This window comes from Aphanomyces invadans (genome assembly GCF_000520115.1).
Source record: "Aphanomyces invadans strain NJM9701 unplaced genomic scaffold supercont1.47, whole genome shotgun sequence".
Lineage (NCBI taxonomy): Eukaryota > Oomycota > Saprolegniomycetes > Saprolegniales > Verrucalvaceae > Aphanomyces > Aphanomyces invadans.
Genome location: NW_008580192.1, coordinates 271,787 through 292,320, shown reverse-complemented (window position 1 = coordinate 292,320; position 20,534 = coordinate 271,787). Strand labels below are relative to the sequence as shown.

Sequence of the window (20,534 nt, the reverse complement as noted above, 5' to 3'; positions counted from 1 at the left end):
GCATATCCGGATACGTGTTGCTTCTACCCCGCAACGGCAACATTTGTTTGCATGTGATTCCACGGATGCGCCGCCGCGCTGTCTTGCTGAGAGATCGATCGGTTAATCCGCTTCGTATACCGGCGTGTTCAATTCCGGCGTGATGCGATATCGAGTGTGCAGTCCAGTCGGAGGCGCGGTCGATAAATGGGGTCGCCCGTGCGAATGATCCACTCTGTTGCAAACGTCCTCGAAGCAATTTTTCCGGCACGTTGCCTCAATAAACGTGCCTAGACGCGAGTACATCCTACACCGTCAACATCCACGTGTGAAGGGGTAAATAGCTCGTAGAGCGGCCTTCCAGTTCGGAGCTCACGCCATTATTCGCCCATGCCGCCAGGTTGTCGCAACACACGAACCAGAGTTACGGTATTCTCATGGTTGACGAATCTCAACTGTGTCTGGATTGGATAAAAATATGGATAATTGAAAGGTTTCAGCCAGTAATATAATGCAATGAGGTTTTGTTGTCTCCAATAGGGAAGGACAGAAGATCACAATGGATGCGCGTTGCATCAGTGTCGGAAACGATCCCCATGGCTTCAAACGAGACGGCTGTTGCCGCGATCTCCAAGGATGTGGCGGCGCTGCGAGCGTCCTTTGGCGCAGACAGGACCCGTCCCTTGAAGTTTCGCAAGCGGCAGCTCCAATTTTTGCGCCAGATGCTGGTAGACCACGAAGCAACACTGTCAAATTCTTTGCAAACTGACATGCGCAAAGACCCCCATGACGTGTACCTGTTTGAAATCGGTCCAATTCTGTATGAAATCCAACTCCACATGGACTACCTTGACGACTGGGCTGCGTCGCGTTCTGTTGCGGTCAACGCACCATGCCTCCCCGGGCAGTCGTGGGTGGTTCCTGAACCTCTCGGTGTTGTGCTTATCTTCGGCACGTGGAACTACCCTCTGAATGTGACACTGCTGCCCCTTGTCGGCGCCATTAGTGCGGGCAATTGCGTGTTCATCCGCCTTCCAGCTGAAGGCAGTACAGATGCCACGAACGCCTTGTTGGCAAGACTCCTCGCTGTCTACATGGACCCTGACGTCGTGCGATTCGCGTCTGGCGGATTGGATGTGTCCAAGGAGACTTTGGCGCAACGGTACGATCTCATTTTTTGCACTGGCAGCGAACGCATTGGGAAGATCATCGCGCGGGCGGCGGCGGAAACGCTCACCCCTGTCGTTCTCGAGCTCGGTGGCAAGTCCCCGACCATTGTTGATGCCACCGTCAACCTTGAGGTACGAAGCACCGTCATTTGCAGCCCAACTCGAATACCATGCCCCCAACACGTCTCTGCATCGAGTAGCTGGCCGCGAAGCGCATTGCTTGGGGTGCTTTCTCCAACGCGGGTCAGACGTGCGTCCGCCCGGACCACGTGTTTGTCGAGTCCTCGGTGGGTGTCTCGTCTTGTGCTTTTTAAGACATTCACCGCATGTACCAGCAAACTCGGTGGTCTCATGCTATCACGTAGATCGGGGATGCCTTCGTCGCAGCGCTCAAGGTCGAAACAGCAGCGCTATACGGCGCGAATGCGAAAGACAGCCGCGAATATGCGAGGCTTGGAAACGCGCTGCACTTTGACAAGATCAAACGGATCGTGGACCAAGACGCTGCGTTTGTCGTGCATGGTGGGTCGACCGATGCCACGGACCGATACATCGCCCCAACGATCGTCAACTTCAAGTCGAACACGGCGGCATTTGACGCGAGTGCCGCGATGGCGGACGAGATCTTTGGTCCTGTCTTGCCGGTAGTGTACTACGACTCGTTGTCGACGGTCGTGGCTCGAATCAAGCGCTCCCCAAAGCCCCTCGCGCTGTACTTGTTCACGACCAACAAGTCTGTCATGGACTCGGTCGTCCAGCGCACGTCGTCTGGCGGTGTGTGCATCAACGACACCATGCTCCAGATCGGAAACTTCAACTTGCCATTTGGAGGCGTCGGCGCGTCGGGCATGGGACGGTACCATGGCAAGTACTCGTTCGACACGTTTTCGCACGAGAAGGCAGTCATGCGAAAGTCCTTTTGGCTCGATTTACCACAGCGCTACCCACCTTTCACGTCGTCCGCGGTCAAGTTCGTCCGGTTAGTGATGACCCCAGTGCCCCGCTCGCTTCTTCGCCTGTCGTGGTGGGTGGCTGTGGTGCTCGTCCTTTTGTGGACCGCGCAACAGCCCAAAGCGCAGAGGGCGCTCGCTGCTTTGATGTCGTAGGTTCGCGATGCCTCGGCCAATGACCCCCCCCCTCCATTTTCTCCTTTCTCTCTTGCCGGTATTGATTGAATCATGGTGTTCCAATTCGTATTGCGATCCGAATTCCATCGGATGCGACTTTATCTCCCAACCCACCCCGCAGCCTTACAAACACGACGCCTGCACCACTGCGCCAATGCGCGATTCGAGTCGACGCATGCCTCGTTCGTTCATTACACGTTGGGAAAGCCCCCCGTGCGAAATCGTTTTGCTCGGATGCTATTCACCAGGAATCCAAACTTGTGTGCTTTGTCCTGTTTGGTCCAGTTCAGCACAAGGCAAGGCGGCGAGGGCATGCCGTAGAAGCTATACGCTTGAGAGAGTTGCTCGCGGAATCGATACCAGTTTGCGACGGGCCGCCGGTCGCGACGTCCTTGGCCATGGAAGCCGCCCGACATTTTCTACTTGAGAGAGGAAAGGGCCAACTTGAAGGCAGCAGCACCACGAATTATCCAAATAGCATGCTGAAGTCTGCAAACCCCGAGTCATCGCACTTTTCCATGGCCGGTTTGGTGTCGGCCTTGTTTTGTAGCTTGCGATGGCGGCGGTACCAAGACCCTTCGACGGAGGTAGGCACGGGGGCAGCGGCGTCCAACCGCGCCTTGAGTTCCTTCGTGATGGCCCACAGGACGTCGTGGGTCTGGGCGAGCCCGATCTGCTCGCGCAAGTCAGTGTGTACTTTGAGTTCCTGGAACAAGATCTTGAACAAGTGCGCGCGAAGGAACTTCTCGGGCGGTGGAAATGTCTTGGCGAGTTGCAAGTACTCGATCGCGACGTCAATCTGTAGCGCCGACGTCAGGACGACGTCACGGTTGCAGCAAGAACGGAATCGCGATGTACCTGCCGGATGGGCACACCGTGTTTGTCGCGGTCGTTCGCAAACAATGCCGGTCGTTCCAGGATCCCTTCCGACGACATGACGCCATTGACGCCAGTCTCGAGCATGCATCGCACGACGTCGTCGTCGGTTTCAATGCCGCCGTTGGCAAACACTGGGATCGGCAGCGCTTTCTTGAGTCGAGCAATCGAGTCCCAATCGCACTCCCGAACGAGCTACACATACATGAACGTAGCATCGTGAGCGGTAACAACGACGAATGGCCTCGTGGCGATGGCTGATGGCGCCTCGAGGCATGACCATGCCGTACATGTTTGTTCATTTCCTTCGTGCGACCATGAACGACAAGCCAGCAACACCCTGCGTCGATGAGCATGTTGCAGAACGCGAGGGTGTCTTCGTATTTCGGCAGCAACCGGATCTTGCAAGTCACGGGAACCGACAGATTCGAGCTGAGCTTGGACACGATCGAACGGACGACGTCGGGCTCGTGCATGAGGAACGCGCCGTACCGACCTTTCTTTGCAATACCTTGCGGACAGCCCAAGTTTAGATCGATGGCGTCACAATGGGACTCGACGTATCGGGCCGCGTGGAGCACAGTGTCTGGGTTGTTGCCGCAAAACTGGACAAACAACGGGCGGTCCGTCGGTTCAACTTGCCACGCGGTCTCTCGGTATGTGGCGTCTTCTTGAAACATACGTGCATGGAACATGGGCGTGTAGCACAGATCCGCGCCATACTTGCGTGTGAGCATGCGGAACGCCAACTCGGACTGGTCAACCATCGGCGCAACAATCCGCTTGGGCTGGTTCAAGTCGTTGTAGAGCTTCCAGCCTCGCTCGATCGCAAGCTCTCTCACTGACGGAGACGATGACGTGTAGGTTGTGGTCGCATTGGTTGCATACGTAGCCATGGATTGAAGCGGAGTGAGCAAGACGCGGCGGAGTCCAGAGAGTGCCTTGGTATGGGACATCAACTTGACAAGTTATTTGCGCGGCGAATGGTGGGGGCATCTTGACCCGGTCGTATCCGGATGCTTGGAGACAGCTGATTGGCTAATAATAATCTCTCGGTTGTGCTTTTCTTGTCTTGATATTTGTATGGTTGAAAAGTATCAAATGGATGGAAATTGGAAATTTGCGCCACGTTTTGCTCCGTGAATTGGTTTTCAAAAACGAAAAACCTCCCGAACTCTATCTTGCATCTTTCTCGGTACCCCCCATCGGAGCGATGTCGCGAAGCGCGCTAACTCGAGTGGAGCTGCAGCAAGCTCTTGCGAACCGTGCTGCCGTCGCGAATGCAATGGTTCCAATGATGTATCCAGCCGCGGCGATGCAGGTTCCTATTGACCCGTATTATGTGGAAGAAGCCCGCAGGGTGAAGGAGAACCAGCTCCCCATGTACGTACGTTGACCCTGTGGGTGGTGGTCGTTCGCTCGTGGTACTTACGTTGCGAGCTGTTGTAGTCACGGCAACCAGTCGACGTACAACTTCAACACACTGCTCTACGATAACGTGATGAACTCGGACTACTTCCGAAAGCTATAGTATGTCTCGAGGATCTCCATTCATGACTGTTCCACGTTTGTAGCGAGCTGACTACGTACCATGAAGTCGTCGATGAAATCTACTACCGCGTAGACCATGCAGGTACCTGTAATTTGCCTGTGTTCATTGCACGATGCGTCTCACGCAATGTGTGGAATGACAGAGCCATGGGCTGCAGGGACGTCTCGCATTCCATCAACATGCTTTTGCTTGTTAATGAAGTTCTGCACGATGCGGCTCACTATTAACCAAATGCAAGGTCTCCTCAAGCACGTGGTATGCTCCTGACGCTTCGCGCACCGAACCGCGGACACGATGGAAGTAGGACTCGCCTTACATTCGATGCGTGGGCTTTTTGTACCTTCGGTACACGTGCGACCCCGAGTTGCTGTGGGAATGGTACGAGCCGTACCTTGGCGACGACGAAGAGTTCAATGCATCTTCCAACGATGCCATTCGCACGTACGTATGCATTTGCAAGTCCATGTATCGTGCTCTCGATGCGCCTGTCACGAGATGATATACCCACGCAAGGTCCATGGTTGGCTTGTGAAGGCCTTCTACCTTCGCTGACGTGGGGAATGGCTGTCACGTAGCACGATGGGGGCGTGGATTCGGTCGCTGCTTGAAGATATCAACTACTTCAACACGATTTTGCCTCGCATCCCCAAGAAAATCCAGGATGGCATCAAAGTCAAGGTGCGTGGTCGGATAACGTCATCGTGTTGTGACGTGATCATGTCGAGTAGCTTTTGTTGTACGACCAAACGAAGAAACGCCACGACGAAAACCTTGCGATTGTCGAGTTCTTGGTCAAAGGGACGAAAATCAAAGCCATGTACAGCGACGAGGACAACGCGCCAGCGGTACGACTGGCCATGGGGATTCGATGTCATCGTGACGTCATTTGTTTGTAGATGTACGATGCCGTGATCGACGACGTGGACGAAGCCACGCACGAGTACTGGGTATGTCGTCGCCATGACTTGGCATCGCCACAACCCAAAAGGATAGGTGACGTTTCCAGAGTACGGCAACACGGAAAAAGTGACGCTGGGCGACATTTTGTTTGAAAAGCCTGCGCCGCCAAAGCGTTCGCGGTCCAAGACCCGATCGATCTCGAGATCGCGCGATCGGCACCACCGCAGCAGCCGCCGACACGACCGGTCGACGTCGCGCAATCGGGATCGCCGGAGCAGCGAGCGCCCGCGCAGGGACCGGCACCACCGAAGCAGTCGCCGATCGCCATCGGACGATAGATCGCGTCAATGCAACCGCCACCGTCGCTCGTCTCGCTCGCGCAGCCGAGATCGAAAGTATGTTGTTGGGTTGGGCATCTCTTGTCCCGCTGACGTGATTTGCAGAGACACAACGTCTTCGTCCGGTGCGTTAGCCGACGACTTGCTCGCGCAAGTGCGAGAACAAGAGCGCCGAAAAGCTGAAGCCGTCGGCAAAGACTACGCGGCTCGACCGGCCAGCTACAAGGGATCGTTGTCGCTCAGACAAGACCGATTCACGACCCGAAAGCGATCGCGAAGCCCGACGAAGCGCGAGGTGGAGTTTGTCGAACTGGAGAAACCCAAAGAAGGTCACATGTCGACATCGCGGTCAGCGCCATTGTCTCGCGAGGCGGAGGAGCGTCGCCGTAAGCTTCTGGAAACGTACGGCGATGCCGCAGCCAAGAGCAAGCCAAAGTCGTTCGACTAACAGATGAAGAATTGTACGATCACACGTTTCGAATGGATTGCTTGTTCACTTTTCAGTGTCATTTGCGGCACGCTATTTACTCCACCGTAACAAACTCGTCGGCAGCCAATTCGCCAGAGGCCTTGATGACAACCTTCTGCGAAGGAGTACCGGACCCGGCGCCGACTTTTTCGACGGCTTTAACCACGTCCATCCCGCTGACAACACGGCCAAACACAACATGACGGCCATCCAACCACGAGGTCTTGACAGTGCAGATGAAGAATTGCGAACCGTTCGTGTTGGGGCCTGCGTTCGCCATGGACAACGTGCCCGCGCCTTCGTGCTTCAGCTTGAAGTTTTCGTCTTCGAACTTTTCGCCATAGATGGATTCGCCGCCAGTGCCCGTGCCGTGGGTGAAGTCACCGCCTTGAATCATAAAGTCCGGGATAATGCGGTGGAACGTGCTGTCCTTGTACCACAAAGCCTTGCCCGTCTTCCCGAGGCCCTTTTCACCAGTGCACAATGCACGAAAGTTTTCGACTGTCTTCGGGACGGTCTTGCCGTACAAACCCATGACGATACGTCCGGCATCGCGGCCACCGATCGTAATATCAAAGAACACTTGGTGCGTAATCTTGGGGCCCGCCGCCGACACGACGGCGAGAACCGCGAGGAGCGTCACACACAGCGCTTTGAATGACATGGTCGACAGTTAAGTGCAAATGAAGATCTTTCCACCACACGTGGCTGTCGGCTACCCGATAAAGTGCGCTCTTGCTTGGCCTCGTATGATTGGCTACAAATGGCATAAACGTACTTATCAAGGAACCTAGTTTATTTAAGTCTGCGATAGTTCAACTTCGATCGCATCGGCGAACTTATCTGGCGTAGACCATGCTTGTGGGGAAATTTCCTCAAGAAGATATGGCCAAGCGGCACTCCACGTCATGCACAGCAGGAAAAAATACAACCCTTGAGTGTTGGTACACTTGACACTGGACGATTACCTTTCCAGCCCCGTGAGTACTCTTGGAATGTTCAATCAAGTGCCCAACAGTATTTTAACCGAGTGAATGGTGAAAAGGTTGTCAAACTGGCAAGGATGTTATGGACGACAAACCCCAACGGAATAAAACGCCATTCCGGTTAATGGGTTTAAATGCCTGGGACACCTCTACGGACGGGGTCATGGACCTTCGAAAAAGTACGCACTTAGCCGTGCTCACATACAAACTTTCGTGCACGGAGGTCGTATTTAATCGAATTAAGCTTGACTGGTGTCCCCCTCACCTGGAAAATTGCCTTCCCACCCCCCACCAAGATGGACCAGGCAACTGGGGTTGAGCCTGACCAGCACGACCAGCATGATCACCACGGCCATGCCCAGGCGGCGTATTACGAGCAAGCACTGCTTCAAGACGACGGACCGCTAAAAGACGACAAGTTCAAGCTCGCTGTCCAAAGCCTCTTTGTGTGCGAATGTGGTAAGCACATCGTGAACGCGAACGAGTACAACATTGCGAGGCACAAGTCCAGCAAGCGACATGCCGAAGCGCTGACAAACAGTGACTCGGAATTCTTTATCTGCGAATGTGGCAAGCGTCTGCTTCGGTCGCAAAAAGAGAACGAAGACAACATGGCGCAACACCGCGCAAGTCGGAAACACATCCAAGCGATGGCAAAGAAGCAGAAACTTGTGCATGTACGCCAGCGTTCTGCCCATGGCAACACTAACTGCGTCGACTCCATCTAGACGGATTTGGGCATTCCAGGAAGACCCGATGACACTGTACGTGCGGATGCCAAGGCTTCCGTAGGCGATTGCTCACAGGAAGGTTGTTTGTAGGTGTGGGCATCAACTTTACAATCCCTTCGTAGCCAGTACGCGGCTCTTCCGTCGTGATGTGTGTTCTTATGGATATGGCGTAGAGTCTTAAGTCTCGAACTCATCAAAGAAGCCGAGGACGAGCTCATGCGCGGGTTGTCGTCGTTGGAGCAGGAGTATCAGGTATGGCCTCTGAAGAGATGAGGTCGTCACTGACTCCTCTTGCAGCGAACGAGCTCGCTCTTAACGATGATGGAGAAGACCCAGCATGTATATTCCATTGCGTCAATGCTTCGCCGAGCCTGACCAGTTTTCGATGATAGAAAGCGCTGCAAAAGGCTGAGAAGTTGCAGAATGACAATATGGCGATCAAGGCGTCTGTGGCGGCAGTGCTGCAGGCGCGGGACCAGGTACTGAATGAATTTCACCCACAATGTCGTTTGTGAAGTCTTGCACAGGAGTTGAAAATCCTCAAGAACATTGCTGATTTGATGTGATGCTTGGTCGTTTTACCAAGAGCGAGAGCCTAACAGGCTGTTGACGAAGATGCACCTCCTCCGCAGTCGTCATTGACCCTTGTGTGCGAGGGAGAACTAAAGCATCATGTCGCCTATTTGGCTCGGTATCGCTGCCCCTCGTACCATAGTGACTCCGCGCTAATCCCACGCTCCCGCCAGACACGAATTCCCCACAACCTAGAACAATGAGGCGACTGGTCAGGTACATCGTGTTTAAAATACATTTTAAATTAAGTTGTTTGGCTTTTCGTCAACATCTACAGATTTTAAATATAGTTCAAGTATATTTTAAAAAGTACTCCAGCGAGTGCAATACATTTCTCAAGTATAGCAACAATATTTCAAAAACAGTCGAGCATATCTTGGACGAAGGGGCACCAGTGCAAAACGCAAGAGGTCTCGTTCAGGGAAGAAGCATGCCTGGCAAGTCGGACGACGAAGAACTGTCTGGAAGCGAGGAAGAGGAAGTGTCAGGGAGTGAGTCTGGTAGCGGTGAAGAAGAAGAAGAAGAAGAGGAAGAAGATGAAGAGGAGAACGTGAAGCCACCAAAGGAGAAGAAGCCGTCATCCAAAGAGAAAAGTGCGGATGATGTGAAGGAACGGGTCCTGCAAAATCAACCATTTGACGCCGCTGTCGATGTAAGCGACAGCGAGAGTGTCACAGACGCTCAGTCGCCTAAGAAGGAGGGCGGGAAGACACTCAAGAATCAGCCGTTCGACGAGGCACTCGAGTTATCTGGGAGCGTGAACGATTTAGATCTTCCGTCCAAAGATGCAGCGCCAAAGAAAGAGATCAAAGAACTCGACAAAGTTGAGGAGAAGAAGGCGATCACTGACAAGGGCGCAGCGCCATCGTCCACAGCTGCCCCCAAGAAGACAACGAAAGAACCAGAGAAAGGCGAGGTGAAAAATAAGCCATTCGACGAAGAAGTCAACTTGAGTGATTCCGAAGCGAGCGTCGACACAGCGGGCGCGCCATCTCCCGAGAAGCCCAAGATGGAGAAACGATTGAGCGTGAATCAAACGCTTACGACGATGCCAAAGGCTGCCGCGGACAAAGCAGCGGTCGCAGTCGAGGACAAGAAGCCTCAGCCGGCCAAAGATGCAAAGCCAAATGCTGCGTCATCTTCAAAATCCCAGTCATCGAAGGAGTCGAAGGCAAGTTCTTCGTCAGCCAAGAAGAAGAAAAAGCACGAGAGTTCGTCAGAAGGGTCCGATGACGAGGACGACGAAGAGGACGACGAAGAGGACGAAGAGGAAGACGAGGAAGACGACGACGAAGAAGAAGAGGCGGCAGCGAATGCAGCATCGACCGGTGGCGCCACCGCTGGGGGCTCAGCCACGGGCGGCAGCGGCATGGGGGTCGTTCCTGGCGCGTACAAAGAGAGCGACTTTGCCCACTTAAAGGTTTCGCAGGACATTCGCGAACTGTTCCAGTACATTGGTCGCTTCAAGAGCCAAGACATTGAGCTCGAGACGCGCCTCAAGTGCTTTGTCCCCGAGTACATTCCGGCGATCGGAGACATGGACACTTTTTTGAAGATTCCGCGCCCAGACAACGAGCCCGACTACTTGGGCTTGAAAGTGCTGGACGAGCCGTCGATTGCACAGAGTGACGCGACCGTGCTGGACCTGCAGCTTCGTGCAACTTCCAAGAAGAAGCACGGCGACATTGTCGTCCGGTCCATCGAGAATGCGGAGAAGAACGTGAAAGAGATCGACCGGTGGATCAAGAGCATCTCGGATTTGCATCGGACAAAGCCGCCGCCCCAAGTGCACTACACCAAGACAATGCCCGACATTGAGACCCTGATGCAGGTGCGATTGGTACATGGCCGACGTATGGAGGTTCTCATGTGGGATGGTCGACGACGTAGGTATGGCCGGAAGAGTTTGAAGAGTTGCTGTCGAAAACGCAGCTCCCCCACGCCGACTTGGACGTGACTGTCGATCAGTACACGCGCGTCATCTGCGCGATTCTTGACATTCCCGTGTACAAGAACGTGTACGAGTCGCTGCACGTTCTCTTCACGCTGTACTTGGAGTTCCGGAGCAACCAGCACTTTATGAACTACGAAGTCGACAACGCTGCAACGTCGTCGGTGGACGCGCTCGCGATAAACGGAGTCGGTAATCGTAGTCCGTTGACCGGAGAAAGCAAATAAAACAACGCCATCGTTCATCCAATTCGCTGTGCAAATGCACCCTCATACGTGTTCATGTCAACCATGCCAAAGGTACCTTCAATACAGTCGCTTTGGCACGGGCTGAATCCCTTTACGCTTTTGGCGGCGGCGCGTCGGGTCAGGGGCAAAAGCCGCGTCCAGCGCCACTTCCAACTTGTCAATTTCGTCGGTCAAAAACTCCACCAACCGATCGACGTCGTGTGTGAACCCAATCACAAATGCCACTTGGCATCCGTCGTCGTTTTCGTCGCTCAAAACTTGCAACGTGTCCTCAACGTCCGATAAGATGACCACGGCGCGATTCCACACGGGATTAGCAAGGCGAAGGTCCATAAAGTTGCGGAGAAGGGTATCACCCATCCAACTAAACGCTGCTTGGCGCTACAAGCCAAGTGAGCTTGTCCGTCTGGACTGGATAGGTACATACTTCGCCTTCAGGCAGTACATCGACGTGGATACGGCGCATGAGTGACAGCAGCACTTGGTGTTTCTCAACTAGAACGGCTCCACATCAGGCGGCTTTCGATCTGGAAGCAGACCACGTTGCCAAGCGTACCATCCGCTTCATACCCGGTCGTGAACTTGAACACAACGTCCCGCTCGCGCACGAGCATTGATCGAAACTTTTTTTCAAACGTTTCGTTGGACCTACGTCGAGAATAATGATGCAAGGCCAAAGATGTCAACACGTACGAGAAGATCGCCTCGGCTTCGACTTGGCGAACGACCTCTTCGTCCTGAGAGAAGATTGAGCAAGTGGATCGAAGAATACAAATGTGTACCCATGGAATAAGTTCGCCGTTTGGGTGTGCTGAGAGTACAGGGATGTCGGCCTGGAAGAACAAGTCGCGCAGCACGGTATTCGTGTCTTGTCTCCAATGCACTGCGGCCACGTTAGTCGTTCGAGGATTCATCAAAGCTTGATGGGAGGTCTCAATCAGCTTGTCCGACAATTTGACGGGATGAAAGATCCTCGTATACATGTTCCCATGGACGTGGACGAACTCGGCGTATGTGGCGGTCTTGATCTTGCGCTGACTGCGCTGGACCTTCTTGGTCGTCGGGATGTAAAACTCCAGGGGAAACTCGCGTGTGCTAAGCATATCGGAGGTGTATTCACCATTGCACCCAGCGGACGCAACATCCAAGTATGCATTCAGCGTCTTCAAGGCATTTTCGTTGTGATCTTTGATCGATTGGTCAACTTCTTTCATGCTGTGTCGATCCACTTGCATCACATCCGGGTGCACGCGAAGGAGAAAGGTTGCCATAGTGATCTTCAAGTTGATGGGCTTCATGTTTATCAGCTTGGTCTTCGTCGCGAAGCATCGTCGCGCCGCCACCGACCTCGCCGCGGTGCGCGCGCCATTCGTGAGCAGCATTGGTATAATGAAGTGATTTGATTGGCTGTGTTTATCCGGTGTTTACCGGATACCAGAGTGATCAATTGTTGTTCCCACCGTTGCACGAACGTTAAGATGGAAGCTGGAAAGGACGCCGCCCCGGCGCCGCCGCGCTCTCCGAAGAAGAGTGAAGTCTACAAGAAACAGGTGGGCAAGAAGGGCTTAGGTGGACGATGAGGGCTGATCCTGATGATGGCTTTTTCCCACGACAGCTCCTTCACCGGACTGCATCCATGGACCCTGTATGGCAAGCAGCGACAATGCAGATGGCCAAGATGAAGAGTGCCCGCGTGGTGTGCGAACATTTCAATGCAAAACCCGTCCATGAGGTTTTGAGTTTACGAGCTGATGTAGTTACGTGTGCGTCGGTATCGTATCGAACAAGGTATGACGTGTTTCGCCCTCGTCAGCGTCGCCGCCACGATCGTCGCAATGCAGGTACGACGAGCGTCCTGGGCGAAACCGGTGAATGTCATGGCGCTCGTCGCCTGTCGTAGTTTCAAGTTGTGTCTTTCACCCACGTCGTGGATGTCTCGGCTCTGCGTTCCGAATCGATCGTGTTCGTCTTTCGAACGGTTGTGTCCGCGTGCACGTTCATCTTGATCGGGCTCATTCTGTACCGAGCGGGTATATACCTCGATGTATGCATTCGTTGTTCATCACTTTCTAGATACGGTGTGCAAACTTCGCATCATAACGTATCGACTGCCGCCGCACACAAAGTTCTACCACGTCTCGGCCGGTCTGCTCCTGTACGTCGAACGATGGCGATACCCCCACGCACTGTCAGTGCATGCGCAGAAAAATCTTGGTGGAAGTCGCGATCGTGTCGTTGCATGTACCGCCGACGTGGAGCCGCGCATATGTCGACACGCGATTCATGTCGGGCTCCCTTTTCGTACGGCACCGACACAAACCGTTGCATCTTCACGCGTCGTTGCCATAGAACACCACGACGCTGACAATGTACTGCCCGGATGCGTCCCATCAGTTGAAGGGTGCATTTTGCTACGACGACTTGCCGTGGCACAGCAGTCAGCTCGGTAATACGGGACACCTTTCATTCCTGTCACCGCCGCCATCATGATGTGCCCTACATCGGGCTACAGACCAACGGACGACGTTTCCACGTAGACGTCGTGGTGTTCCTTCGCCTGTACATGTTGTTTCGATGGCTGCGCCACCGCCTCGGGTTTGAATCCGTCGACATTGAATGGCTCGGTCGTCCCCTAAGTTCCCTCGTTGTGGCCTCCTGACTTGTGGACGCGTAGGGACGGAATGGCACGTGCAGACACAGTCCCTGGCGTTCACGGCCAAGTACATGTTTCACCAGCACCCTGTGCGGTTTGCCGTTGCCGCGTTTGCCACGACGTGGGTATTTGCGAGTGTCGTCGTTGAGTTCTTTGAGCACGCGATCAATGCCGACATCGATTCAAACGTCGAGGCGTTCTGGCTGCTCGTGTTGACCATGGTAAGAACATTTTACGGCCTTCTTCGTCATTTTGACGGACGCTTGGATACGCAGTCGACGGCAGGCCTTGGCAGTACCCCGCCCAAATCGTTTCAAGGCCAGGTGGCCATCGCGCTGGGTGGCATCGTGGGTGGCGCTGTCATCAACGCCCTCATCACGACTGTCTTGATCGAGTCGCTGCGAGTCACGGATGCCGAAGAGTCCGTCCTCGATACCCTCCTCACGCGCAATGTACAGACGGACCACCAAGTTGCCGCCATCCACGTCCTCGAGGTAGATGGCCTCCTTGGCCATGCAACAGTGCAATTTTCACGGGAATCCTCTCATCGATGGTGCTTGTGGTGCAATGGCTAGCGATTTGGGCAATACGTGGTGCTCATATCTCGAAAGAATGCAACTCGTGCAGCCCTCCGTCGGGCCAAGACCCGCCTCTTTTGGTACGCATTCCTGGATATGTGCACATTGAAAGCATGTCATGCGTGTGGTCGATCGTGGAGTCGATGGGACATGCGCTGATGGCCACAGCTTGTCCAACGTCTTGGAATCCAACTGGCTTGGTCGCGTTCGATGTAGGTCGACTGTGTCGTTCCAAGCCAGTCGGCATGCCCTTTGTCACTTGTATAAGTCGACGATGTATGTGCTCGATCGCAAGACTGCTGCGGTCAAGTTTCGCACGACCAAACTGTTGTCAGAGCCCCCCGCGGCGCACGCTGTCGCTACCATGGACGCCCTCGAGCGCAAGATGCATGCCGTGCACAGCACCCTCGTCGTGCACTCAACCCGACAGCCCAAGGGTGCCTAAACTCGTCGCTCTCCTCGTTGCATGTCTGCCTATCCTGCAAAATTACATCTCTCGTCGCATGTCCCAACACGAACCAACACGGCAATGCGCGGCGTTTGTATTAGCTCCAAAGCCCCATCTTGCGTGCTTGTTGACGCAAGTCGTCGGCTCGCTGCTCGGGGGTGTCTTCTGCCGTCGCCTGTGGAGCATGTATCGTCACGCTTTTCTTGGATGTTGATGCCATCGACGTCGTGGATGCCAACGTCGCATGGGACGAAGACGAAGTGAGATCGTGTGAGATGCCGGTCGCAAGGCCGGTCGCACTGGCGCTCATGTTGAGACCGACCCCTTTGGATGGGCGCCTCCTGACTGTCGTCGAGCCTATTCGATGGAGATGAATCTCCGAGTCGGCCGACTTTTTGGGGCGGAAACTGCCCGGCGCGTTGGCGACCAGCAGCGCCACATTCGATCGCTTCTTGAGCAGCCCCCGCGTCGTTCGCTTGTCGTTCAGGTGCAACAACTGCCGCGTCGTTTTGTCGTGGTACGGTCCACTGGCGTTGCTGCCGCTGGTACTCCCTCGGCCGTGGCTGCTTCGGTCGTCTTCGTCGCCGTGCTTGAACTCGGGGGACGACGGAGGTGGCAGAGTCCCATCTTCCCCGCCGCCCGTCATTTCATGCTCCTCCTGGACATCGTCCAGAAGGCCCGACCCGCCCCCGTCCAGGCTGCCGCCACCAAGACTACACAAGTGCCCCATGTCAGAACAACAGCGACTCTGGTTGGTGGTAGCCCACTTTGTCGGGTCGGTCGGTTCGATCTTGGCAAACACGAGCTGCTGGGCCGGAAGTAGGTCGTCGTGATCATGGGAGGGAGGGACTGCAGCCGTGCCGGCGCCAGTTCCTCCGCCAGGGTTGTCCATCGAGGCATGCAAACTGTCGGGGTCGACTGTGATGGTAGGCAGGTGGGGAATCGGTGGTTGTCGGTCGGCCACCTCGGCCACGTATTTACCAGCCATGACCGCCGTGTAATCCACTTCGACGTACGTATACGCTGGTGGCGCAGCAGACGATTCATGATGTCGAGTGGTCACGTGCGGCGGTCGCGTCGTCGTGGGAGGAAGCGGCGATGACGCGCTGGACTTGCCATGCATGCCGAGATGAATCAGAGCCAGCACGGATCCAGTCGGCACGGGCGGCGACTCGTGCGAGAGGTTGGCAAGGGCCAGCGAACACGCATCCCGCGTCTACCACATCGCAAGCACACGGGTCAATCACTGCGTCTCAATCACTGCGTCGCTCGCGTCAATTCGATGCAAGCAACGACAGCATGGTCGATTCGTTGGACGACGGTCATGATGGACATGTATCAAAACTGTACCACGTCGCTGTCGAGGGTCGAGAGCTGGAGCAGCGCCGAGACCGCGTCGTCGTCGACCATCTGCGCCGCGTTGGCCGGTTCACCCGACAGATTCGCCAACGTCAAAGTGCACATGTGCAACGTGTGGTTGTTTGCTGCCGTCGAGCGAGCGACACGGACAATGATCTTGGTGCAGTGGAGGTCGACCATAGCTCGTCGGCACGATGTATCGCCAGAGAGCATGCACAACCTAGACCGAAAAAGTGCATATCGAGTGGCTCTGAAAATCTCAAGAGAGGATATGCACGATGGAAACGAAACGTGTACGTACGCAGCGGTGACGCGCCACTGGATGTCAGGGGAAGGCGACCGGACGAGCAGCGCGTCGATGGAGTCGACATAGTCCTATGCGAGGATGATGACGTCCGGGGCTACTGGTGTCGCAGGACGGGTCGATCTTACCTCGACGACGAGTTTGGGGGCAAGGCCGTCGACGGCCGCGATGTTGTACAGCGCGTCCGCACAGTCCAGGGCGGCCATGTCGTCTAGCATTTCCGATGGGTGCAGGCAAAGCGTGCAGAGTAAACCGAGGACGGGTTGTCGGGAGTCGCGCACTTGGAGATGCGTGTGGAATGCGTCGACGTGGCTCATTTGGCGAAGGAGGAGGCATACGAGGCGGCGGAGGAGCGGGGGAAGGCCAGGCAGCGTGGCGACGCCGACGAGGGCCGGACATAAACCGTTCTGGAGCATCGTGGTGGCATGGTCTGGCCGAAAGGCCAGCGAGGCCAACGTGAGCAACGTAACGTGCAACACAGCAGTGGCGCAGGCTGACGGGGCCACAGGTTCTTGAAGGAGCGCCAGGAGCCGCGGCAAAACCAGAGATACGAGCGACAGGACAACGCGGGGGTCGTGGAGCTGGCTCCGGGGCACGTCGTGCCACCCCAAATGACAAAGCGCCGTGACAACCATCCACGAGACAGGGCTAGCCACGTCATGGCCGGACGTTGGTTCCAGGTAGGCCAGGAGAGTATTGACGCTGTCGTCTTGGATGGCATCCATCCGTGTGTCGTCCGATGCTGCCAAGAGCAGCACAGCCGACACAAGTCGCTCGCTCGACCAGAGTGTGCGCCGAGCAAGGTCCGCGATGGCAGCGACGAGGCCGTCGGCGACTGCTTTGTGCCGGGTATTGGGGTAGACCAGGAGATCGCACACAATGGAGCTGAGTAGGTCCATCGTCGATGGGTCGTGGCCATCGCGAGACATGTAGTTGAAAAGCGTACGCAGCGCTTGAGACTCGGCGCAGAGCGCAAGGCGGGCGTGGGGGTGTCGGACGAGTTTGGCAAAGATGGTGGCGGGGACGGGGGACGTTGGCCCGTCGCCGCCCGTGGTCAGCGCTGGCAGCAGTTTAGCTAAACCCTCGTGGAGCATTGTGTCCTAATACAAGCACGACAGAGGGTTAAAGCCGCCGTGGCGAGCCAAACATGCGGGGGCAGGAACCGCCCCAAACGAATGGCGAGCTGCCCCGGTGGAATGGCACGTACCATGGTGGATGGCATGAGCAGATTGCCCAGTGCCCGGGCACACGTTTCTTTGGTCGCGAGGCTCCCGGACCGGACGGCGGAGATCATCAGGAGCACACCCACCGCCCCCTCCGCGACCAGTTTCGATTCGAACCCGGACGACGTCGACAAGTTGCACAGGGCCTTGGCACAGTCGCTTTGGCTCTCTTCGCTGTACGAGTTGCTCAGAATGGACAGGACGTGGACGATATTGGCGGCGAGGAGGGCATCGTGCACGGATGCTTCGCTCGCGAGGTTCCCAATCGCCGCCGCGCACCGGCGTTGAATGTCCGGGTCGCGCAGCTTGGCGAGCTTTGTAAGCGATGGGAGGATGCCGATCGCGACCAGTTTGTGTCGGCAGTGGGTATGGTAGCTAAGTGACGCCAGCAGATCGCAGCAGCACGCTTTCGTTTCGCCGTCGCGGCTGTTGGCGCACGCGGCTATGATCGCATCGATGCCCGCTTGATCGAGAATCCACGTCGCGCAGAGCTGGTCTTGCGACAACATGCTGAGGCACGCAACGCCAAAGCGCTGGATGGGGACACTCGTCGGCGACGTTTGCAGCATGCAAGTGATCACGTGGACAACGTCGGCTGTCGCAACAAAATGGCGCGTGCTGTCGTCCGCGGCGAGGTAGCACAGCGAGGCGGCGCAGAGAGTGAGAACACCGACAGACAGCGACGAGTGCGGGGGCAAGTTGGACGTGCAGAGGGCTGCGATCGCGGCTACCCCCCCGGCCGTCCCAATCGAGTCGCGCGAGGTTGGATTGTGGCACAAGTTGTAGAACGCCGTCGCGTACAGGAGCTGGCTGTTGAGTGGCGTGCCATGTTGCGTCGCAAGGTCGAGCAGGGAGGCAACGGCGCCGCATCCCACGACCTCCATGGCCGCTTGCTTGACCATGAGAAAATTGCACAGCGCCAGGGTGCACATCCGCCGGACGTCGGGGGAGTCGCAGCCGCTGGATAGCGCTGTCAGCAACGCGACGCCGTCCCGCTCGACGAGCTTCACACGGGTATCGTCGCTGCACGAGCAGTTGTGAATGGCTGTCGCGCAGACCCGTCGGATGTCATCGGATGCAGTTAAGACAAGGGCGGCCCCGGCGCCGTCGGCCCGTCCGATTGCAGCGACCACCGACAACAGACCTTCGACGACGAGGCGGTGCCGGATCGATGGCTCTTTGCTTAAGTGGCACAAGATTGTGCCGATCACGAGCAAGGTCTTGGGGGGCAGCGTCGGGTGCGGCGCGAGCGCGACGAGGATGTTGAGCGCGCCTTTCGTGACGAGTTCGCTGCGGCACGACCGCATGGACGCGATATTACACAGCACGTACACGGCCCAGTGCTTGACGTCCAAGTTGTGCGACTTGAGCAGCGCCGAGATCGCCGGAACGATTCCTTCCTCCATCAGCCGTGAACGCACCCGCTTCATGTTGCTCAAGTTGACAAACGCCATCGCGCACATGTGCAGGGTGCGTTCACGAACGACGGCGTTGCCGATCCCGGTGACGACCGCGCTCATGCCCACCGCGCCGCCAACTCCAGACGACGACGATGCCGACGATGCGAGGGATACCAGGGCCTTGATCACGACGTCGATCTGTGCATACGGCTCGGCGACGCACGTCAGGTTGAATAGTGCTCGCTCCGAGATCGCGGCGACGCCCGGTGCGTCGTTCACGAGCGCCGTGAGCGCGCCGACCGCGCTGTCCGCGACCAGCCGCACTTCTTCCCCCGCCAGGCAGCACAGGTTGCACAGGGTCAACGCACATGCCGTCTGCAGCGTGCGATCGTCGCACCCGCTCAAGACGCCAACCAGAGTCTTCACCGCGCCGAGTTGAATGATTCCTTGGCGCAGGTCGGCCACGTTGGAGAGATTCATAAAGGTCGTGACGCAATGGACGCGCGTCGCGATGTCGTCGTTGCGGCTAAGGATCATCAGCGCTTGGACGACTCCTTCGTTCACCATCACCCGTGCGTTCGCGGGGTTGGAGCTCCAGTTGGCGAGCGTCGACGCGCAGCGCTGCGCTTGGGTCGACTTGTCCGCCCCGCCTCCTCCTGTCGCAGGATTTGTGGACAACGCGCCAGGAAACGACAGGGCACCGTCGGGGTCGGTCGAGTCGGCAGTCGCAGACGCGAGCGCTTCCTTTAACATGGCGCCGTCCAAGGCTACGTGCACGGACGCCGCGCTGGTTGAGCCGTTCCGCATCCCGTGGCTCTTTTTCATGCGGGACATGTACAGCATCCCGTCGACGTACTCGCCACGCGTTGAAAAGTAGTCGCCCATGTACGCCTTGATGGCACGTTCTTCGATGGCCTTGTTGGGTGGAGGAGCACTTGCCGTGGGGTCGACCTCGGTGCGTCGGTACGTAAGTGGCTGGTTCGGGCGTGCGGCGGTCTTGAGCAACGAGTTGAGCGAGAGTTTGTCGTGGCGCGCGGGGATCGGGGACGTTGCCGCCGCGGCAGACGTCGACGACACGGCGCCTCGGAGAGTTGCCCTCTTTTTTGGAGTGTCGACCGCACGCGTCTTGATCGATTCGCCGGAGCTCCGGCATGTTGCATCGGTACTGGGGGGACCGGCACCTGAGGTAGACGTGGCGGACGACGCGGCCGCGTGGTACGTCGACGACGTCAGTCCTGCCGGCGGCTGGCTCAGCCGCTTCGTCATGTGGCTTTCGTAGTCGAGAGCGTATCCGTTCCGTTCAAAGATGGTTTCCTCGATCGACAAGGGCGGAATGCACGGCGTGTCGAAGCACCTGAGTTTGTTGGCAACGGACCCGCCTTTTTTCAACTTGAACGTTGTTGTCGCTTTGGGCTTTATGACGACGTCTGTGTTCAGGCCGTCCGCCGGCACGGGCATCGGTCCCGCGCCACCCTCCGCCACACGCCGCTTCTCATGCTCCCACAGCAAGTCCAGGTTCATCTTGCGGCCGACGCACTCGTGGCGCGGTCGTTTCACGCCGCTGGAATGGATCTGTCCCGGTTTCGTCGTTTCGCTGGACGAAACGACGTCGGGCTCTCGAGGTGGGGTGGCAGCTACAATGCCATTGACCGTCATCGCCTGGAAGCGCC

At 56.5% G+C, this 20,534-nt stretch overlaps 10 protein-coding genes across 17 annotated transcripts; 5 read left to right on the top strand and 5 right to left on the bottom strand.

The window, feature by feature from the left end:
* Positions 1 to 544: 544 nt before the first annotated feature.
* Positions 545 to 3,436, top strand: H310_13140 (hypothetical protein). The gene is made up of 3 exons (XM_008880525.1): positions 545 to 1,280; positions 1,349 to 1,435; positions 1,514 to 3,436. Exons 1-3 carry the CDS (start codon positions 576 to 578, stop codon positions 2,252 to 2,254), a joined length of 1,533 nt encoding a protein of 510 aa, XP_008878747.1. The 5' UTR covers positions 545 to 575; the 3' UTR covers positions 2,255 to 3,436.
* H310_13139 (hypothetical protein) lies at positions 2,622 to 4,124 on the bottom strand. Its single transcript, XM_008880524.1, has 3 exons — positions 3,442 to 4,124; positions 3,134 to 3,346; positions 2,622 to 3,074 (listed from the first exon to the last, which is right to left on the bottom strand). Exons 1-3 carry the CDS (start codon positions 4,105 to 4,107, stop codon positions 2,742 to 2,744), a joined length of 1,212 nt encoding a protein of 403 aa, XP_008878746.1. The 5' UTR covers positions 4,108 to 4,124; the 3' UTR covers positions 2,622 to 2,741.
* A 195-nt stretch (positions 4,125 to 4,319) lies between these two features.
* Positions 4,320 to 7,093, top strand: H310_13137. 2 transcript variants are annotated; one of them, XM_008880522.1, is made up of 10 exons: positions 4,320 to 4,534; positions 4,601 to 4,681; positions 4,726 to 4,784; positions 4,846 to 4,958; positions 5,008 to 5,144; positions 5,279 to 5,381; positions 5,432 to 5,548; positions 5,600 to 5,650; positions 5,697 to 5,998; positions 6,047 to 7,093. In XM_008880522.1, exons 1-10 carry the CDS (start codon positions 4,365 to 4,367, stop codon positions 6,387 to 6,389), a joined length of 1,476 nt encoding a protein of 491 aa, XP_008878744.1. In that variant the 5' UTR covers positions 4,320 to 4,364; the 3' UTR covers positions 6,390 to 7,093. The 2 variants fall into 2 exon arrangements, with proteins under 2 accessions (XP_008878744.1, XP_008878743.1); XM_008880521.1 differs by having other exon boundaries at positions 4,601 to 4,784.
* Positions 6,378 to 7,088, bottom strand: H310_13138 (peptidyl-prolyl cis-trans isomerase). The gene has a single exon (XM_008880523.1). It carries the CDS (start codon positions 7,072 to 7,074, stop codon positions 6,466 to 6,468), a length of 609 nt encoding a protein of 202 aa, XP_008878745.1. The 5' UTR covers positions 7,075 to 7,088; the 3' UTR covers positions 6,378 to 6,465.
* Positions 7,094 to 7,668: 575 nt separating the features above from the next.
* H310_13136 (hypothetical protein) lies at positions 7,669 to 8,959 on the top strand. Of its 5 annotated transcripts, XM_008880517.1 has the most exons (8): positions 7,669 to 8,073; positions 8,125 to 8,160; positions 8,218 to 8,252; positions 8,301 to 8,379; positions 8,425 to 8,466; positions 8,520 to 8,606; positions 8,655 to 8,818; positions 8,874 to 8,959. In XM_008880517.1, the coding sequence occupies exons 1-7, from the start codon at positions 7,693 to 7,695 to the stop codon at positions 8,691 to 8,693; spliced, it is 699 nt and encodes a 232-aa protein (XP_008878739.1). In that variant the 5' UTR covers positions 7,669 to 7,692; the 3' UTR covers positions 8,694 to 8,818; positions 8,874 to 8,959. The 5 variants fall into 5 exon arrangements, with proteins under 5 accessions (XP_008878739.1, XP_008878742.1, XP_008878741.1 ...); XM_008880520.1 differs by having other exon boundaries at positions 8,655 to 8,959; XM_008880519.1 differs by having other exon boundaries at positions 8,520 to 8,818.
* A 126-nt stretch (positions 8,960 to 9,085) lies between these two features.
* Positions 9,086 to 10,900, top strand: H310_13135 (hypothetical protein). The gene is made up of 2 exons (XM_008880515.1): positions 9,086 to 10,531; positions 10,591 to 10,900. The coding sequence occupies exons 1-2, from the start codon at positions 9,131 to 9,133 to the stop codon at positions 10,876 to 10,878; spliced, it is 1,689 nt and encodes a 562-aa protein (XP_008878737.1). The 5' UTR covers positions 9,086 to 9,130; the 3' UTR covers positions 10,879 to 10,900.
* Positions 10,862 to 12,280, bottom strand: H310_13134 (hypothetical protein). Its single transcript, XM_008880514.1, has 5 exons — positions 11,682 to 12,280; positions 11,593 to 11,636; positions 11,456 to 11,547; positions 11,327 to 11,394; positions 10,862 to 11,280 (listed from the first exon to the last, which is right to left on the bottom strand). Exons 1-5 carry the CDS (start codon positions 12,195 to 12,197, stop codon positions 10,957 to 10,959), a joined length of 1,044 nt encoding a protein of 347 aa, XP_008878736.1. The 5' UTR covers positions 12,198 to 12,280; the 3' UTR covers positions 10,862 to 10,956.
* Positions 12,281 to 12,356: 76 nt separating this feature from the next.
* On the top strand, positions 12,357 to 14,676 carry H310_13133 (hypothetical protein). 3 transcript variants are annotated; one of them, XM_008880513.1, is made up of 12 exons: positions 12,357 to 12,449; positions 12,515 to 12,595; positions 12,657 to 12,740; positions 12,800 to 12,929; positions 12,973 to 13,054; positions 13,104 to 13,200; positions 13,249 to 13,345; positions 13,437 to 13,523; positions 13,574 to 13,773; positions 13,828 to 14,046; positions 14,128 to 14,210; positions 14,347 to 14,676. In XM_008880513.1, the coding sequence occupies exons 1-12, from the start codon at positions 12,378 to 12,380 to the stop codon at positions 14,573 to 14,575; spliced, it is 1,461 nt and encodes a 486-aa protein (XP_008878735.1). In that variant the 5' UTR covers positions 12,357 to 12,377; the 3' UTR covers positions 14,576 to 14,676. The 3 variants fall into 3 exon arrangements, with proteins under 3 accessions (XP_008878735.1, XP_008878734.1, XP_008878733.1); XM_008880512.1 differs by having other exon boundaries at positions 13,828 to 14,210; XM_008880511.1 differs by having other exon boundaries at positions 12,515 to 12,740.
* Positions 14,676 to 16,117, bottom strand: H310_13132 (hypothetical protein; the record flags this gene model as incomplete). Its single annotated transcript, XM_008880510.1, has 3 exons — positions 14,676 to 15,291; positions 15,346 to 15,794; positions 15,929 to 16,117. 3 exons carry the CDS (start codon positions 16,115 to 16,117, stop codon positions 14,676 to 14,678), a joined length of 1,254 nt encoding a protein of 417 aa, XP_008878732.1.
* A 195-nt stretch (positions 16,118 to 16,312) lies between these two features.
* Positions 16,313 to 20,520, bottom strand: H310_13131 (hypothetical protein; the record flags this gene model as incomplete). Its single annotated transcript, XM_008880509.1, has 2 exons — positions 16,313 to 17,341; positions 17,449 to 20,520. The coding sequence occupies 2 exons, from the start codon at positions 20,518 to 20,520 to the stop codon at positions 16,313 to 16,315; spliced, it is 4,101 nt and encodes a 1,366-aa protein (XP_008878731.1).
* Positions 20,521 to 20,534: the final 14 nt, after the last annotated feature.

Coding starts and splice junctions, on each gene's coding strand:
- H310_13140 (XM_008880525.1), top strand. CDS start 576: ATGGCTTCAAACGAGACGGCTGTTGCCGCGATCTCCAAGGATGTGGCG. Junction 1,281..1,348: donor ATGCCACCGTCAACCTTGAG/GTACGAAGCACC, acceptor TGCATCGAGTAG/CTGGCCGCGAAGCGCATTGC. Junction 1,436..1,513: donor ACGTGTTTGTCGAGTCCTCG/GTGGGTGTCTCG, acceptor GCTATCACGTAG/ATCGGGGATGCCTTCGTCGC.
- H310_13139 (XM_008880524.1), bottom strand. CDS start 4,107: ATGTCCCATACCAAGGCACTCTCTGGACTCCGCCGCGTCTTGCTCACT. Junction 3,347..3,441: donor CGAAGGAAATGAACAAACAT/GTACGGCATGGT, acceptor ATGTATGTGTAG/CTCGTTCGGGAGTGCGATTG. Junction 3,075..3,133: donor ACGGTGTGCCCATCCGGCAG/GTACATCGCGAT, acceptor TCGGCGCTACAG/ATTGACGTCGCGATCGAGTA.
- H310_13137 (XM_008880522.1), top strand. CDS start 4,365: ATGTCGCGAAGCGCGCTAACTCGAGTGGAGCTGCAGCAAGCTCTTGCG. Junction 4,682..4,725: donor GACTACTTCCGAAAGCTATA/GTATGTCTCGAG, acceptor CCACGTTTGTAG/CGAGCTGACTACGTACCATG. Junction 5,651..5,696: donor AAGCCACGCACGAGTACTGG/GTATGTCGTCGC, acceptor CCAAAAGGATAG/GTGACGTTTCCAGAGTACGG.
- H310_13138 (XM_008880523.1), bottom strand. CDS start 7,074: ATGTCATTCAAAGCGCTGTGTGTGACGCTCCTCGCGGTTCTCGCCGTC.
- H310_13136 (XM_008880517.1), top strand. CDS start 7,693: ATGGACCAGGCAACTGGGGTTGAGCCTGACCAGCACGACCAGCATGAT. Junction 8,253..8,300: donor TTACAATCCCTTCGTAGCCA/GTACGCGGCTCT, acceptor GATATGGCGTAG/AGTCTTAAGTCTCGAACTCA. Junction 8,607..8,654: donor TGCTGCAGGCGCGGGACCAG/GTACTGAATGAA, acceptor AGTCTTGCACAG/GAGTTGAAAATCCTCAAGAA.
- H310_13135 (XM_008880515.1), top strand. CDS start 9,131: ATGCCTGGCAAGTCGGACGACGAAGAACTGTCTGGAAGCGAGGAAGAG. Junction 10,532..10,590: donor ACATTGAGACCCTGATGCAG/GTGCGATTGGTA, acceptor TCGACGACGTAG/GTATGGCCGGAAGAGTTTGA.
- H310_13134 (XM_008880514.1), bottom strand. CDS start 12,197: ATGAAGCCCATCAACTTGAAGATCACTATGGCAACCTTTCTCCTTCGC. Junction 11,548..11,592: donor GAAGCCGAGGCGATCTTCTC/GTACGTGTTGAC, acceptor TTCTCGACGTAG/GTCCAACGAAACGTTTGAAA. Junction 11,395..11,455: donor GACCGGGTATGAAGCGGATG/GTACGCTTGGCA, acceptor GAGCCGTTCTAG/TTGAGAAACACCAAGTGCTG.
- H310_13133 (XM_008880513.1), top strand. CDS start 12,378: ATGGAAGCTGGAAAGGACGCCGCCCCGGCGCCGCCGCGCTCTCCGAAG. Junction 13,055..13,103: donor GTCTCGGCCGGTCTGCTCCT/GTACGTCGAACG, acceptor GTGCATGCGCAG/AAAAATCTTGGTGGAAGTCG. Junction 14,211..14,346: donor GCCAAGACCCGCCTCTTTTG/GTACGCATTCCT, acceptor CGTTCGATGTAG/GTCGACTGTGTCGTTCCAAG.